This window comes from Coenobita brevimanus, chromosome 65, assembly GCF_032717465.1.
Source record: "Coenobita brevimanus isolate Jiangsu-jjx chromosome 65, ASM3271746v2, whole genome shotgun sequence".
NCBI lineage: Eukaryota > Metazoa > Arthropoda > Malacostraca > Decapoda > Coenobitidae > Coenobita > Coenobita brevimanus.
Genome location: NC_137018.1, coordinates 46568823 through 46586665, shown reverse-complemented (window position 1 = coordinate 46586665; position 17843 = coordinate 46568823). Strand labels below are relative to the sequence as shown.

General features: G+C 40.4%; 1 protein-coding gene across 1 annotated transcript in view; it reads left to right on the top strand.

Annotated features, from left to right (window-relative positions):
- LOC145405001 (uncharacterized) overlaps nt 1-17843 on the top strand; it is a 91369-nt gene that overhangs the window by 22552 nt on the left and 50974 nt on the right. The window contains exons 7-10 of the mRNA XM_080276502.1: nt 274-448; nt 3187-3363; nt 8369-8490; nt 12727-12888. Coding sequence (XP_080132628.1) covers nt 274-448; nt 3187-3363; nt 8369-8490; nt 12727-12888 — 636 coding nt within the window. The remainder of the gene's footprint in view (nt 1-273; nt 449-3186; nt 3364-8368; nt 8491-12726; nt 12889-17843) is intronic.

Genomic DNA, 17843 nt, shown 5'->3' with positions numbered 1-17843 from the left:
GATTTCACTGCCACAAACTTCAAAATGGACCACTGTACATTAGTCAGTCATCATAAAGGAGACAAGACTTCACTGATACAGAATTCAGAATGGACTACTGTACAGTAAATCCTTATGATTAATAACCTTTTTTGACAGTCTCTCTAGCTATTAAGTCAGTATTAAGTCATAGAATACTGCCAAGTAGAGTGCCAATGTTACTTTTAGAACTGATTTGTTAGTTTCTATTTTGTTTACAGTTCCAGTTATGTGAAAAATGGTGTGATATTTTAGAACACATTCCTTATATGTTATGAAAACTGCCTGTATACTGTCACCAGCAAAGCACACCCCCACACCTCAACCACAGCCACACCTCCCATCACCACAGCCATTACAGTCACACCTCCTCCCACCATCCTGTCACTGTATTGTGCTAAGATGTGCTTGTATGAGGACTGTCACATCTGTATTAACCTCTGCTTTGAAATCCTGTGCATGTTCAGATTACTAGCTTCATAGATTCTCAAGTCACAGTTTGAGATGAGTAAATTAATTGTATTTGGTCACCATCCTCTAGCCCCCTAGAGCTGTACTGTATTCTTATTAGTTTTGGAGGTTCCCCAGCACCTATTCTTTATTGCTTTATTTCTGCTTATGGTACAGTGATTTTTATTTGATAAGTATGTTTTAAAAAGATTTAAGCAACATATAAGAGAATACTGACGTATAACATGCAAACTGCATCAGTTATAAATGAAGAGGTGACAGGGAGCCTCCTCAGCTCATAAGCATTAAGCTCTTAGCATGTCTAATTGTTTTTGTTCCCAAAAAATGTGCACACTTCAGTCTGAAATTTACATGGACTTCATAATTTTTAAGTCAGAAAATGAGTGTGTGTGTGTGTGTGTGTGTGTGTGTGCGTGTGCGTGTAATTCATCAGGTCGGTCAGGATCACTTGATGGTCGTGATCATCAGATTTTACCCTCCCGGAAGGGAGCTGAGAGCTCATATAGTCCGATCTAAGGGCAAGGCTGTAACCTTCACACACGCACACACCCATCCCCTTGCTCAAAAGGGACAGTAACCACCCACTTCGTCAGTGAAACTTTTCGCAACCTGAGCGAGGCGCGAACTCCCGTCCACCAGTTGGCAAGAGGGAACGTTACCACTGCACCAGCGAGCGGTGTGTGTGTGTGTGCGTGCATGCATGCGTGTGTTTGTTAGTTTGTTTTACAATCCATCACTTGTGAACTTGAAACAATAATCCATCATCCATGAACTTGAAACGTGCAGTACTTGAAATTGAGTAATTTAAACTAACATTTTGCCAGCACAAATCTTACATGCTTAGTAAAGAACATCTGTAGAGCACAGTAGCTCCAGTGAGTTGGAAGGATTTGACCAAATATTTCTGTGTTTTCCAGTCACTTTGTTGGTGAGTGATTGTGTGTAAGAGTATCAGCATCACCCTTGTTAGCAGTAGCTGTGCTAAACATGTGTTTGTGGTGTGTGCTGCATGTCACAGATAATGTATTGTCAGAAAATGACTAGTGCTAAGTAATTCAATAATTTTTCTGTGGACTTTTGCTTGCTTCCGTCAAGTAGCTTAGTGACTGTAGTACAGCAGCACCATTATAGTTAAGGAGCTTTGCTGCCCGGTTATACATGTACAAACATCCCTCAGTTCCCTCACCATCCTCTAAAAGAGGGATGATGGACTGCTGGAGAAGGGCAGCTTCATCCTGCAGTCCACCAAGTTCACATTTCAGATGAACCTGAGGCTACAAATACTACTACAATTACTATAGCCCTTTCACCCTAACTTGGCCAAGTTTTTGTTCTTCAGCTTATTTCACATAGCTCAATGGCGGAGTTAAAACACTTCTATGGATCTGCATCCTTTTCATGTCACTTTATTGTGACTAGCATCATATTCTAATGTTAGTCTTTTGTTTTATCTCAGTGTTCAAGATGGGTGATGGCAGTTATAGGCCAAGTTAAAATAAATAGGGTATAGTAGCACAGTGACCATGAACATTTCCTAGCAGCACAGCCTCGCAGTACAGTAGCTCATGCTTACGTTGTACCGTTTTTGCTTTGCACTCGCATAGTTCTCTGCATCACTGCAACTTGGAGCTTAGGTAGTAGATGTAAAAAAGCTTCATTACATTTAAAGTATTTTGTGTTGAACTCAGCTAATGCACACTTTGAGTTTTCTTTGGTGTTTTGTGAGTATGACAGAAAACACAAGGGTTCTTCACTTTACATTCACTATAGTCATTTTGTGTTTGTGTGTTTATTACTTACAGTGTCTTGCTGCAAAGTGCTATGAGTTATACAAATGGAAAAATTATATCCAGGTACTGAATTTGTGTTCGCTGGGATGATACAGTTTCGGTGGGGCTATTAATTCATGTATTGCAGCACTGTTATATTGCTTGGTAGTTCATTATGATGTTACCTTGTAAATTTAAAAAGCCTTCCCAATACAGTACCTGCAGTATATATGTTCTCAATAATTAGGTCATCATGTACTAACTTCTGAGAATCCATGTGAATATAATTTGTGCTTAAAAGAGGAACCCTTGTCTTATAGTTTCAGTGTCTGTATCTGGTATTTTCGCTCATGTTTTGTGTGTTTTGCTAACTTCTACCTTTTGTTAATTTGTTTTGCTATTTCTTCCTGCCCTATGTCCTGAATAATCCTTGGTGTCCCATCGCACCTCCATCATGCTACTCTGCTTTCAAATGCCATCTTACTTAACTTCGTCTCTTACTGATCATTCCTCTTACTTTCTTGAGCATCTTTTTCTTTTTCTACTCACTTTTCTCATTTTTCTTCCCCTTTCTTTTCTTGGTTTCATTGCACATCTTTCCCATTCTATATCCCTTCTTTTTTGCTATCGTTTTCTTCCTGTAATTATCTCCGCATTTTTCTTTATTCTAGCTTTCCCTTGTTGTTCGCCTTTCATTCACATGTGTTTCCTTTCTGTTCCTTCTCTTATCTTCCTGTGAGTTGTACTATAATTTTATCCTTATTCTCATTCTTCCTGTCTGACTTTTGTTTCTTGTATATTTTCTTCTTGTGTTTGATAAATCTACCTGTATTTCTTGTTGTCATGTTTCTGATAATGCTTTCCTTATTGCCACTTACGTTGATCTTCTTTCATTGCCCATTTCATTATCCATTTTTCTCCCTCCCAGTTTTTAGCCGACCCCTCTATTCCTCTTCCTCCTCCTCCCCCCTGTCCCCCCAACGCCCTCACACCCCTACATCCACTTACTCCACACCTGAGGACCAGAACCGGATGGCAGTTTTGCTGGCCCTCCGTCGCATGTGGAGCAAACCTGTCATCAACAACACCAACACTACATTCTCTTGTGAGTCGACATTAGTATGCAGTAAAACATTTGTTCCAGCCTTGCAACACTTCGGTGTTGTAAGTTCACAATGAAATCAAAGAAATTTATTTACACAATAAATTAACCTGTCTTTATAGTAGTACAGTATTGTGAGGTTTTCAAACCATGGAGACTACAAGATGTCTTTTTCATTTCATTCTTGCATCTCCTGATGATTTTATTCAGATTAGGAGCTACTTTATGCTATAAAGGTTATATATAGCACTGATAAACCCTATGCAATGTAGGTCATATATAGCACTGATAGACCCTATGCAATACAGCTACCGCAAATTGACCTTGGACCTCCCCCCACAAGGTATTAAAAAACACAGAAATCATAGTATATCACAATGTTTGTTCATGAAATGCCATTCATTAATATGAAATCATGTTTGCCTTGTTTTTCAGGACCAGTTGGATGTGTGTGGGCATGGAATCACTTAGATCTCTAAAGTAATCTAAGGTCATTTCTTTGGACCAAACATTTGTCAGTTCAGTCTTGAGGTTGTCCAGATTGGGTGTATTCTTCTCTGCCATGATTTTCTTCATCTTTGCCAACAGCAGTTTTCTATCGAATTTAGATCCGAACTGTTGCCAGGCCAGTCAAGGACCTCAGTCCAATTATCCTGAAGCCATTTTGTCACTTTTCTCGATTTATGACATGGAGCTGAACTGTGCATGAAAAAGCCGCACCCATGAATAGCAAAAAAGTTTAACAAATGATCTTTCAGAATTTGAATGTACTGGCCACCATTCATCATCAAGTTCTTAGGAAGAAAGTAGAGGCCTCCCCTTCCCATTTCACCTGAGAAACGCCCCCATACCATTACTGATTGTGGGTGCTTAACAGTCAGCACTGTGTAAGCAGGGTCATATCGACTATGGGAGGCAGGGCGACGAACTTTGGCAGAACGCACCAGGAACACTTGAAATGCGCTTTCATTGGAAAACATAACTTTTCTCCACTCATCTGATGTCCAGTATGCATACTACTTGGCAAACTGAATGTGCTGCTTCTTCATGCAGTCAGTGAGAAGCGGTTTCTTGGCTGCGGTGCAGCTTGGCAAACCCAGCTCCTTCTGCAAGCAGTGTTGGATAGTTCGAACTGAGACATCTTGTAACAGTTGGGGATGCATTCTCTTCGATGCTGCTGCTGTCAGTCGAGGATTCTTGATTACTTCCCTCTTCAGAAGCATATCTGTACTTCTGGAATTTGTCCTCTTCTTTCCACCATCATGCTTGTGCTCTGGTATGACATCATGTGGCAGGCCATGCGCTGCAGCAAGAATCTTCATGACAGTCAACTTTCCACATCCAGTACGTTCACAAATCGTGTTGATAGGGATATTATCCTGCCTCCATGCAATGATACGGACCCTCTCATCCCATGAGTAGTACTTTCCAGGCATGCCAACTCAACTCTAGGAAAATAACAGGGAAAACAGTAATGCATAGGAAAAAATAGGGAGGTGCAAGCTCGTAGCGATGGGAACATATACTCTCACTCTCGCTTCTGGGCAAGCACTGACGTGCTAAGTGTTTCACCACCTTCCGCCAGAGGAGTTGCCAGTTACTTCTTGGCCCAGAAATTCACTTGGTAGAGGTGGAAACATAAAGCAAAGACAGACTACTCTCCCATAGCAGTTCTGTGTGTGTAGGTCCTAAGTCAATTTGCGGTGGGTTTATAGGTTATATATAGCACTGATAAACCCTATGCTATATAGGTTATATATAGCACTGGTAGACCCTGTGCTATGTAAGTTATATATAGCACTGATATACCCTATGCCAAATAGGTTATATGTAGCACTGATAGACCATATGCTATAGGCTATATATATAGCACTGATAGACCCTGTGCTATATAGGTTATATATAGCACTGATAGCCCCTTTCATTATATAAGGACTTTCCTAAGGTGAATAAAATAATTGATGGGAGTAAGATTAAACTTTAAGGGATGTCATCTGGAGAGGTTCAAAGCTTACATACCCTGGTAAAAAAATGGAGTGTTCTTGACTCATTTGGTAGTGATGGACTGACATTCTGTGAGACAGGGGTGCAGTTCTCCCCTCTTGGTGCAATTTTTAAATTTTATTTCAGTTACTATGGTCAGTCAGACTTTATCTCTTCAGTCTGATGATGAACTTCTCATTTTATTCTTGTTATTGTTTGACAATTTAATACAGCCTAGGGGAGATCTCTTGTATTGAAGAAATCAACAGAGGTGATATTATACCTCTCCACTACAAGAAGATGAATAAAACCATTTGGTAATAATGAGAATAAATTGAAAAATAACTTAATAGAATGGGTAAACTAAATAGCAAAACTCCCATATTTCTTTCTCTCAGTGTTTTAGTGGAAGTAATGCAAGTATAAATGGCTGGGGAATGGCTGGGAGGAGGAGGGAGATGAGAAGACAGGAAGAAATCAGTAGGATAGAAGTTGTGGAAGCAATGAAGAGAGTTAAATTGGGGAAAGCCCCAGGAATTGATGGAGTGTGTGGTGAAATGCTGAAGCATGGGGGAGGGAGAGTAGTAGAATGGATGTGGAAGATGTGCAGATTGGCCTGGGAGGAAGGTAGAGTCCCGGAGGATTGGAAGTCAGGTATAATTATTCCCTTGTACAAAGGAAAAGGGGAAAAAGAAGTGTGTGGTAATCATAGGGGCATTTGTCTTCTTAGTATAATAGGAAAAGTGTATGGTAGGATACTTATTGACAGAGTTAGAGAAAGAACAGAGGAATTAGTTGGAGAAGAACAGGGAGGCTTTAGGAAGGGAAGAGGTTGTGTAGATCAGATATTCATTCTTAGATCTTTAGTGGAAAAGTTTCTAGAGAAGGGAAAGAAGTTGTATGCGGCTTTCATGGATTTGGAGAAAGCATATGACAGGGTGGATAGACGAGGATTGTGGAAAGTATTAAGAATATATGGAGTAGATGGAAAGTTGTTGAATGCTGTGAAGAGTATGTATGATGGTGCTAAGGCTGCAGTGCGTGTTTGCAGATGATACTGTGTTGTTGAGTGAAGATGAAGGGGAGCTGCAAGGCTTGGTGGATGAGTTTGGGAGAGTGTGCAAGAAACGGAATCTAAAGGTGAATGTAGGGAAGAGTAAAGTAATTGTCTTTGAGAGAGGTGAAGTTAGTGAATGTACACCGAGGTTGGATGGTGAGGAATTGGAAAATGTAAGTACGTTTAAGTACTTGGGTAGTGTGATGAGTAAGGATGGAGGTTTGGAGGGTGAAGTGCTTGAAAGGGTGCAGCAGGGAAGAAAGGTTGCTGGTTCTTTGAAAGCAGTGATAAGAAACAGGGAAGTGAGCATGGAAGTGAAAAAGTTACTACATGACAGTATTGTGATACCAACTCTAATGTATGGAAGTGAAGCTTGGACGTTGTTGGAGGGACACAAATCAAGAGTGAGAGCAGTGGAAATGAGTTATTTAAGAGGAGCCTGTGGAGTCACATGGAGAGACAGGCTGACGAATGAGGATATAAAGGAGCATTGTGGTGTGGATGTGGATGTGATAGGAAGTGTTATGAGGAACACACTGAGGTGGTTTGGCCATGTGGAGAGGATGGAGGGTGAAAGACTGATGTAGAGAGTGCATGTGAGTGAGGTGGAGGGGGGAAGAGGGAGGGGGAGGCCGAGGATGAGATGGAGGGATGGGGTGGAGAGGTATATGAGAGAGGGGGGTGTGAGTTGGGAGCAGGGCAGTGAAATGGTGGGGGACAGGACGACGTGGAGGCGATTTGTTTGTGGCCACCCCAAACGGGATTGAGGTGTCTGGCAATAGATAGATAGATTATTCTACCATTGGCTTGTCTGAAGTCATATTTTATAATGTAACACTAGGTATGAACATGGTAAGGAAGAAGTAGAATTACCATTTTTTGATGATCAGAAACATATACAGTATTAGGAAAGGCAACACAGACTGCCTTGTTAGCAAAATTTTATCTTTTATAACTTTGTGCCTGCGGGTGACTTTGCACTCCCTCTTCTGTCTTTCTTTCCTTCATTCTTTCCTCTTCCTTCTGCCTATGGGTGACTCTGCACTTAGTGACAAGCCAAATGGTTTTCAGTACACCAAGAAACCATTTACTACATTGGGTGGTAACCTTATGACCATTTTATGGTGCCTGGTAGTTTAGTGGGTAATTAAGGCACTCCAATCGGATTGAGCCTGTGTAGGTTTATATCCAGGTGGTTGGTGTTTATTGCTCATTTAATGCCACTCAGGGATGAGTGAGGCTGGTTACTCTAATCTTAAATGTCAAGACCAACTTGCCTAGCCCCGGGCTCCTACACTCCTTATGGGGCAGCATTGAATTGGATGATGGATGGATATAATAACCCTGTGGATACAATCATTAATGGTCATCCTCTCATTTTTTATGTTTCACCGGTTCTTTTTAACTGTTGTTCATACTAGATAGAAAAGACTGAACATTTTAAGTGACTCACTTTTGAGGTGAATCTAGGGATTCCATTGGTTTGGATGATGTGTGAATGATTGTGTGGCCCATTTCTCTGGCCTTGCAGCTTGATGGTTCTGATAGTTTTTGTACTTTCACTTTCTTCATTTCTGGATTCTGCCTCACTCCATCTTTTGGGTGATAATTAGGGATGGGGTAATGGTGATGATAATGATGATGGGTGTAGTTTTTATCAGCCACCCCTTGCTCTGTGTTGATTACATGATTAGACCTGTGATGCAGTCCCAGGGTTTTGGGGTCTTGAATGTTGTATGACTGTCTTGCCCATTTCATTGGACATGCCATTGATAGTTCTCCCTCTGTCATGCTTTCTTTTTCCTTGTTTTCTGGATCCTACCTCACTGGATCGTTAGGTGGGAAAAAAGAGCTCTGGATGATGATGTTTATGTTGATGATGATGATGATGTTGATTTGATAACTTCACACTGTATGTTGATTTATACACAGTATTTTTACCTTTTCCTACCTCCTTGCTTTGGTCAGCCTTGGAAGACTCTCCTATCTTGGGGCGTCACCGCACCTCCTCGGTGTCCTCGGTCTCTTCCTTGTCCTGTGCCCCTCAGAACCACTCTGCCACCACCAATGGCATGGGGGCTATCCAGCAGGTGAGTTTAGGGTTGTGTGATAATAGTGTGTGTGTCTGTGTGTGTCTATTTGAGTGTAAAGTTTGAAGATTGTGCATTTCTGTTTGTGTGTGAAGCTTGATGTGGGTATGGGTGTGTGGTTGTGTATATAATGACTACAGTGTACTGTAGTAAACAGAGATAAGATATGTGTTTGTTGATATCACAGCACTATGAATTGTCCAGATGGAAGAATTTTTCTTACATATGGAAGGGATATATATTAGGGAAGAACAACATTTCAAGCCCACCTTGGACCATCTTTAGGTAGCAAGAGGGTCCATGTCAGGCTGAAACTGTTATATATCGCAAATCAAAAATTTTTCACAGTGGTTTAATTATTTCACATGATAAGATAACTTTGCCATTGTTGTGTATCTGCTCTCTGTTTAGTCACTGTAACCAATTGTCCCTGGTGATTTGTGTGGCAGGTTTTAAGCACATGGATGTCGTAGTTAATGTTTGGGATCAGTCAGTCAGTACAGATCACTGGAGTTGACAGTGTATTCCATGGCTTTGCAGGTGACAGAAGCACCACGAAAATCTGTACACTGTATTAGAAGGGTTGTGGTGTTTATGGATGTTGGTGTGTGGGAGAATTCCTAAGTGTTTGTGTAAAGGCATAATATTCCTCTGCTGCTGATACCATCCAGGCTACAACAGGTTGATTCATCATTCATGAGCTATTGTCACAGGCATCCACATGAGCAATTCCTTCCATCAAAAGTATCACATGTATCTGACAAGGAGGAAGGCACCTCTGCATATGATGTCAGTTTATGTAATGTGTGGACAGGAGCCACATCACAGCACAGCAATCAGACACTGTATTGCAACATATTAATATCTCATTTTTCTTACCCTAACAGGCTTAAAACTTACATGATTTGGACTGAGATGCTGATAATATATTATATTAGCTTGCAAGCTACTCTAATTCCCTAAAACAAGATTTCTACTAAATTCCAAATGCAGGTGGCAGTGAGTTTAATTAACATGAAGGATGTTGTATACTCATGAATCATAGTTTCTGCTCATCTTATACTTGTTTCCATGGCTGGAGGAAAGTTGCGGCTACAGTTTCACATTGAACAAAGACTTGTTGTTTGGTGTTTGGGTGGTAGTAGTTTGAAACTTTGTTAGATCATATGATGACAGTGTTATTTCATGTAGTCTAGGGAAGCTTCAAACTGCCAGTAACATGTCTTTGTTCAGTGTATGATCCAGGGTATGACTTCTTTCAGCCAGGACTAGAGTGAATTGGTGTTCAGATAAAATGGTTCACAAGTGAACATCCACTGATTGATTGGAATTTATCTTTCAGTCTTTACGTTGTGCTGCTGTTTGTTTAATTCTAAATGCTTTTCATGCTGTTATCTCATATATAAGTTAATATATTCAGTCTCACTCTCCCTCATTCCTTCGAGTGTGACAAATTTTAGACCATTATGTTAAAACAACACTGAATTATTCACTGCAAGAGATCATTACGTTATTCCATTGAAATCTCATGTTGCTGGACCATACAGGTGCTTAACCAGCTCATTTTTCTAATACAGAAAAAGAGAGGACCAAAGGCTAAATGTTGTTCCTTGTAAATACTTACATAATTTCTCCCTGCCAAAGAAAGTTAGACAGAAGTAAGCCAAAATCAAGATCCATTCATTTCAAGATGCCTTGGCACATTATGTAGTTCTTCAAAGTCAGGAGGTGGTAAGTAGGGGAAAATATTGACTGAGGGAGATAGATTTAATATAAGTGCTGCCAATTTGAATAAGTGAAGCTGGCAGTTAACATTTTGAATCTGATTATTGTTTTTTTTTTCCCAGATGATTTTACTAAGACTAGGAGAGAAATTTTGAACTGGATATGTCAAAATAGCCATCATTAACACTCTAAATTTGAAAGACCTTCCTTAAGTTGAGTAAAACTGTACTGAAGTAACAAGAATAAATTAAAAAAGGAAAAAGCCCACTTGATTTAAGAGATTAAAGGAGAAAACTGTGTTGTATTGCAGGGTTAACTCCTTCAGTTTGATGACATATACAGTATACTGTATATTATTCTTGGGAGCTCTAGATGAATTAATCAGTTCAGAATAACACTACCATAGTGAGAGGGGCAGTGGAGGCTGTATGTAGCCAGTTCACTTTTTAAAATGTCGCACGAGTTGCATAAAACATTTTTCCATGTCAAGAACAGAATATAAAATCATATTGAAGGAGGTAATAATATTGTTTTATTCATCATAACCAGTGTTAGTCATGTTCAGTTTCATGAAGCATTCATGTCTGCATTAATCTTTGTAACTGATTCAATCTAATATGACTCAGCAGATGTCCACGATTGATTGAGTACTGTTTTAACGAAGCTTTTTTGCTGGAAACTGATATTTGTCCTTTGTCCTGATATAAGCTTAAAGTTGATGATAATGATGTGTGATGAGTACACTCATGCCTCTTTATTTCATCCATTTTTAGGTGATGATGATAATGATACTGAAGATGATAATGATCCATTCATTCACCCGTTATCCAATCATTACTGCCTTACCAGAAACATAGGGACCTGGGGGCTAAACTGCTTAGGCCAGACTTCCAGTTTTTCACACTGGAGCAACATGATGTGAGCAATAAAGGCCAACCACCTCTTGGAAGTACTGTAGATACTTATGGGCCCATCTGGTTGGAGCACAGTAACTCAGTATTCACTAGATAACCAAGCATATAAAAAACTGTATGAGGGCAACAGGGCTAATGCATTACATCAGTTTATGGAACAAAGGCTCACCTTTGGTCTACCTGCATGTAGCAAAGAACTGTCCCATGAAGGGGAAAGTACAGTACACAGATGTGACAGAGATATGATAATGATGTCAGTGGTGATGATGATGATGATAATAGCATTAATAATGATGATGATGGAGTCTTATGAAGCTGAAATAAAGGGGTATTGATGTACTGTATTATATGTACAAAGACCTGTGAAGCTCAACAACTTTTTCAGTTTGGTATTTGATCTATTTTACATTAAGGGATGGTGTGGTTGACAAAGGAATGGGAAATAGCACTAGTACTACAGTATTGTGTACTGTATCTTAATCATCATTGTAATATGGACAATAAATGTTGATGCTTAAAGAGTGATGTGGGTAGAGTATTTGATTAAGGAAGTACCTACCAGCCAGAGTTCTGAGTTGGAATTATGATGGGACCAAGTTGCTAACATTTTCTTGTTGGTGTCTCATATGAAATTTATAGACTGAAGGTGAGTTTGACACACCTGCATTGTCAAACACTGTGTTGTGCTATGTTTCATACCAAAGATTTTCTCTCAAAATAAATTATGAGGAATCTGAGATACCAATTGTATTCTGAAAGCTGTTGCTTAATTACTCTGGTCCTCAGTGTTTATCCAAAGCTGTGACCAGTTATGTGGATCTGAAGCCAAAAGGACAAAGTTGTAGGACTTTGTACAAGAGCGTCTTTATTGAGTGAATTGTTTGTGTTGCTTTATACTTAAACTGTTACCTTCACCTGTGGAGTTGTGTCCACACAGTAACCCTGGCTTGTGATCCAACCAGTCCTGCACTCACCACCAAATAACTCACACCTCAGATTAGTGTCTTTTAATTTATCCACTGCTTCATTTTCAAGGAGTGGTTTTGAACATTGACTGTAAGAAAATATTTCAGCTAACATACAGTGCATTTTAACATAAATTGAAGGAAAAAAAAGATTTATAAGATGAGCTACACTTCTGTCGGTTAAAATACATAAGGTGCTTAAGCGTTGGCGTGAGGTGAAATGAGGTGAAGTGAGACAGGTTGTGGTGACACTGTGCCAGTGAGAAGTGTGCTGTTCCAGTCTTGAAGTCCATCTGCTTCTTTTTAGAAACTCTACATTAAGCAGAGAGGGGAGACTTCCGCTAATGTTGTGCATTTATCACTTTCCAAGATATTGTAAAGCTTGATAACTCATGTGATTTTGTGGCTGGTTCCAAACAAGTCCAAGTTATGCTTAGGATCAGCCAGCCAAACAGTCACAAATCACAAGTATCAGAGTGTTATACAATGACTTGGCTGGTGATTGAAGTACTGTCTTACAGTAGTGGAAGTTGTCCAGTCTGTGTTTACTATTTGGTCTTTTCTTCCTGCGTCCTCGTGGCTACTTCTAACCTGCTAATGCCTCCTGTCCTCTGCTTGCCGGGGGAGTGTAGGGCTGGGCGGGGCGAAGTGAGGGTGGGGGTGGGCGGCTGGCAGACACCCTGACAGCCCTGAATGTTGGGCGGGGCTGCTACTCCCCCGCCCTCCCGCCACAAGACTTTGACACCATGAGTGTGTCCTCGGCTGTGTCTGGCGTCAGCACCACCACGCTCCAGGTATGGCACTGGGACAGGGTGGGATGGGGCAGGGCAGGGTAGGGTAGAGTAAGGCAGCCAGGGCAGGGCAGGGTAGTGCATGGCAGGGCATAGTGAGTTCAGGTTGTGCAGGACAGAATGAGACAGGAACAAAACAGAGTAAGGAAGGGTATGGTAGGGTAGAGCAGAGTTTACAAGGACAAGGTATTGTAGAGAAGAATGAATTAGAGACAAGATAGAATAAGGAAGGTGTGTTAGGGTAGAGTCACCTAAACCTGTCATTATTAGAGATTTCATATGATAACTTCTTCAGCATGATGATGTATTTTCATTTAATCAAACCACCACCAGATGATTTCATTCAGCTCAGCAAAAACCATATCCTCTGAAGAGATTAATGAAAGCTGTGATGAAATTCTTCCAGTTCAAACACTTTCCCAGAAGGTAAATAGTAGCATCAAGAGATAGGAAGAATAAAATATAAAATATATCACCAGATTGAAGGAGTTAATAAAATTTTCTGGCTGTAGCTTTAATTAAAAGAACAGGACAGTATAATGGAATATTGATGGAGGTTATTTCACACCACTTCACTCAAAAATGTTTTTCCTCAGCATAATCAGATTGTATGGTGATAGCCAGAATGAACTAGAAAAGCATCATCATTTTGAAGGAAGTCATTGTTAGTCCTGGAATAACAGATTACTGTAGATGAATTTTTTTTTTTCTATCCCAATAAGTAGCACTGTATATAATATAGACTAATGGAAGTTAACCTGACAGATTTAGTGTTGAAAATTAAGGTAATTGGTGTTGTCAATGGAACACCTTTAGCTGCTCATGGAGGAAAGAACTGAACAGCCTATTATTGATGAATTGGTAAGAAAAAAAGAGGTAGTGAGACACCAAGATAGATGTATAAAGAAAGAGCAGCCTGGGAACTCTTCTGTTAGGCCATATTACATCACAGAGATAGAATGATAGGTAGGGTGAGAGGAATAGAATGTAGTGTTACGTGTGATAATTATGAGAGAGGATTTCTGGTGTTACTGTTCTCAATCTTTGCCCTGGATAAAGGCAGGGAGGGAGGGTGTTGAACAATTGTTTTGCATGTTGCTCTTTTGACCAGTCACCCAGCCCAACACTAACACATAACAATAATGCCACAAAACTAATTTAACAGCACAACACCACCCACTGGTATTGCTCTAAAACTTGTCACCACCATAACCTTGCAGCCAGGTAAAATAGTGGTCCACAGTTCAGGGATTAATGTTTAAAGTCTGAAGACGTATTTGTTGTTCAGTTCTTGCTGCCTCCAGATGATTCTGTTCATCATAGGATCGACTTTGCGAGGTTAGATATGGTCTTCATTAACCCCTTCAGAACTAAGGTGGTTGCCTAATCTGAATATAAATAATTACTATGGATTCCAGAGGCAGTGGAGCAGTGTTTTTTGGCAATAATTTTTTATCAAACTGTTGGATTACGATGATATTTTACCAGGGTATGTTTCCGACCCTGACCTATCCAGCGTCAGTATGGTTTATTACCAAATGTGAGACTTAAGGCACTTATAAGAGGAAAATAAGCATGCGAGGCAACTGTTTTACCCATTGCTGGAGCAAGGCTAGTGGGGAAATGCCCCTCCCCCTCACTCATATCGTGACATCACTTTGACGTCTGACCGCGGGTGTTCTCTCTCTTGTACAGTCTGGCAAGCTGCAGTACAAAAGCAGTTCTCCAGCCACATGGACAATGACATAATTCACTATTCCTCTCACTGCTCGAGCCTTGGCCATGAATAACCTTTCCCCTGTCAGTGTTTACGTTGTTACCTTGCCCAGGGGCTGGATACCCAAAAATTCACAATGGTTGTATTTTACGAATGTGTGTTCGTATCCTTGTATTTTTGGCATTGCTATGACATTTCATTCTCACTCTGAAGCAATGCATTATTTCCATACCTTGATTCATTTTCTGTTTGAGTCAGTGTGACTTATAACCAAGGCCATGAATTGATGTTTTCGGACAGAGTCCTGCCTTACTAGTATCATAATATTTGGAGTATCCGGGTGGCTGGTGCCTACATAACGTCATAACTATGTCACAGTAGCCTCGCACGAATGATGGCTCATTCTGTCGCCTCGCATGCTTATTAATTTCTGTAAGTGCCTTAAGTCTCCACAGTTGGTAGTAATCTATACTGACACCAGTTAGGTTGGGGTCTGAAACATACCCTAGTAAAATATCATCATAATCCAAGGCTTTGAAAACAAGTTATTGCTGAAAACCAGTGTTCCACTGCCTCTGAAACCCATAGCAGGAAATAGCAGTCATTGTATTGAAAGTGTTAGATTTATCTTCTGTTCATGCAACACATCACAAGAAAAATCATTCTCTGAATGCACATCATTTCTATTGAACATATTAACTTAAATCCTTCAATCTTGTAAGAGTATCACTTTCTGCATGCACAGTTTTTCAACAGCATCTGAACTTTACCTTTTACCCACACAACATATCACAACATACTCTTGCAAATCGCTCTGTACAATATAATCTAAACACAGCATAGCACAGCAAAAATCACTCACTGTAGGCACTAGTTCACAACACATAACAGTGATCCCTTGGTTATAGTAGTTTTTATTATCACTGCAAGATGAAAATCTGCACTCCTGCCTTTATTGCACATTTCTCAGCTTTAAAACATAGGTATTCTGCACCTGAGCTGGTTTCTGCAGATAATGATAGTGCAGTATCTGTGGTTTCTGATGGCTCTGAGGGATTCAAAGATGAGGCCTTACTCCAACAGTTAATCCCAGGTGGTGGAGACCACTAACTCTCCACCTCCTAGCCTCAGAATCCCTTACCTCAAGCTCATCTCAAGTCTGTACAGTATGCTTTGTGTTTAATCCCTCTTGTGCCATTTTCATCATTTCTGTTAACCTGACCATGCCTGTGTGTGTTTTTGATACTTACCATAACAGTATGTATTAATTTAGTTGGTCTGAATTATTGGAAAAGGGAAAGTTTGGGTCTGTGAGTGGAGTGCCCATTACCAGTTAGGATAAATCCCAGAGGTTCTTTGCTTTCATTATCGTGCAAATTTGTTATCACTTACAAGGCACGGTACCAGTTACAGTATGTTCAGTAACAAAGGGCTCGCTGTATGGCCTTCACTCCCACACCACAAGTGCTTGAATCAAGACTAAAGGGTCCCACTTGGGTAGATGCCCTGCCGGGAGAGATAACGCTCTTCCTTCACCTAGTGGGGCTATATGATGTATCAAGGTCTAGCTTGGGGAATTCATTTCCCCTTATTAAAAAATTCCAAAAGAAAATCTAGTTCCCACACCACAAACACACACTCTCAGTTTGCAAAATGCAGTCTTAACACAGCATAAAACTCACTCGCTACCAGCACTACTCTTTTACAACATGCTATAAGCTCCACTCTTACAACAAAGCATAGCACAGACTCATGACATGCACAGCATTATGTTAAAACAGCATACCACAGTCCCTCACTATAGACACTAGTGTTTCAAAACACAGTACTCTTATCCATCACCATCACGCCACAGTGCATTGATTTGAAACATTCATTATTGCCTTACATTGCTTACCATTACTTTCTCTGCATTATATTTTGGCTAATGTGAAAAACTGTCATGATTAACATTTTAGCTTGGGAATACCAAAGTTTTTAAATCCAGCTTACCATGGAAGGTTTTATTTGGTTCTGACAAACATGCCACTGTCAATAAGTTACCTTCATTCTCCACTCTCAGCACACATTAACACACACATGCACTTAAGCATGCATGACATTCTCTTACCACAGCCAGTAACATAACATCCACAGTAAATGTAGCCAGATATTGTTGTGGAATAACTGTAGGCTGGTGACATCATGATCTGTATTCTCATTAGTTTAGGAGGCTATCTAATGCCCCTTGTCAATTCATTTCTGTGTAGTCATCCCTTGGATATCATGGTTTCAGTAAAACCTCACTATAATGGACTATTTGGGGCCCAAGACATTGCGAAAAAAGCAAAATCCGACAAGAGCGACATTCAGACTTCCCCCTGCTAACTCGGACTTTTTCTGATACATCAGACATTAGTCCGAATCACATCAATGGTTTTTAAACTTTCATTACCACTGCAGTACAATACTGGATTATACATTCAGTACAATAATAAAATGGTATCATCATTATCATCATCATTATCCTGACCTCCTTTCTCACCCTAGGGCAGGGTGAGGAGTAGCAACGTCCAGACAGCCCAAGTATGCCCAGTTCAATGGGCCATGCTTCCATTCACTCATCATTCAAGCCCATGGTATCCTGGCTTTATCTGATACGCCAGAAACATTCACCACATTCTGTAGCATCACATAAACGTATATGATAGAGTCAATCCGGACGCTGTCACATTACAAAGGGGTGCCAAATCCCTGATCATGCACTGCTTACAACATTAATCCAGCCAGCTTGATCTCTTGTCAGTTCCCTAGTCTCACCGACTTCCAAACCTCTCTTCCTCACACACTCAGCCACCATATCCCTCCACATTCTCCTTGGCCTACCTCATCTCCTTCCTCCTTCAAATATGCTCAGATATACCTTTGGCACCTCTCCATTGTTATCCATTCTCTCCATATGACCATACCATCTCAGTACACTCTCTTCGATTATGTTGTCCACAGACTTCCTCTCTCCACATCTATCACGAATCACATTATTTCGTATCCTATCCACTCTCTGTACTTCATATACATTCCTCAGCAGTTTCATCTCCATTGCACTCACTCTTGACTTCTCATTTTCATGCCACACCATAGTCTCACATCTAAATATTAACCTTGGCACTAACACTCTTTCGTGTAAGCCTCGTGCAGCTGCAGCACTCGAGCCTTTGTTTCTTATCAAAGCCTTCATAGCACCAGCTATTTTTCTTCCTTG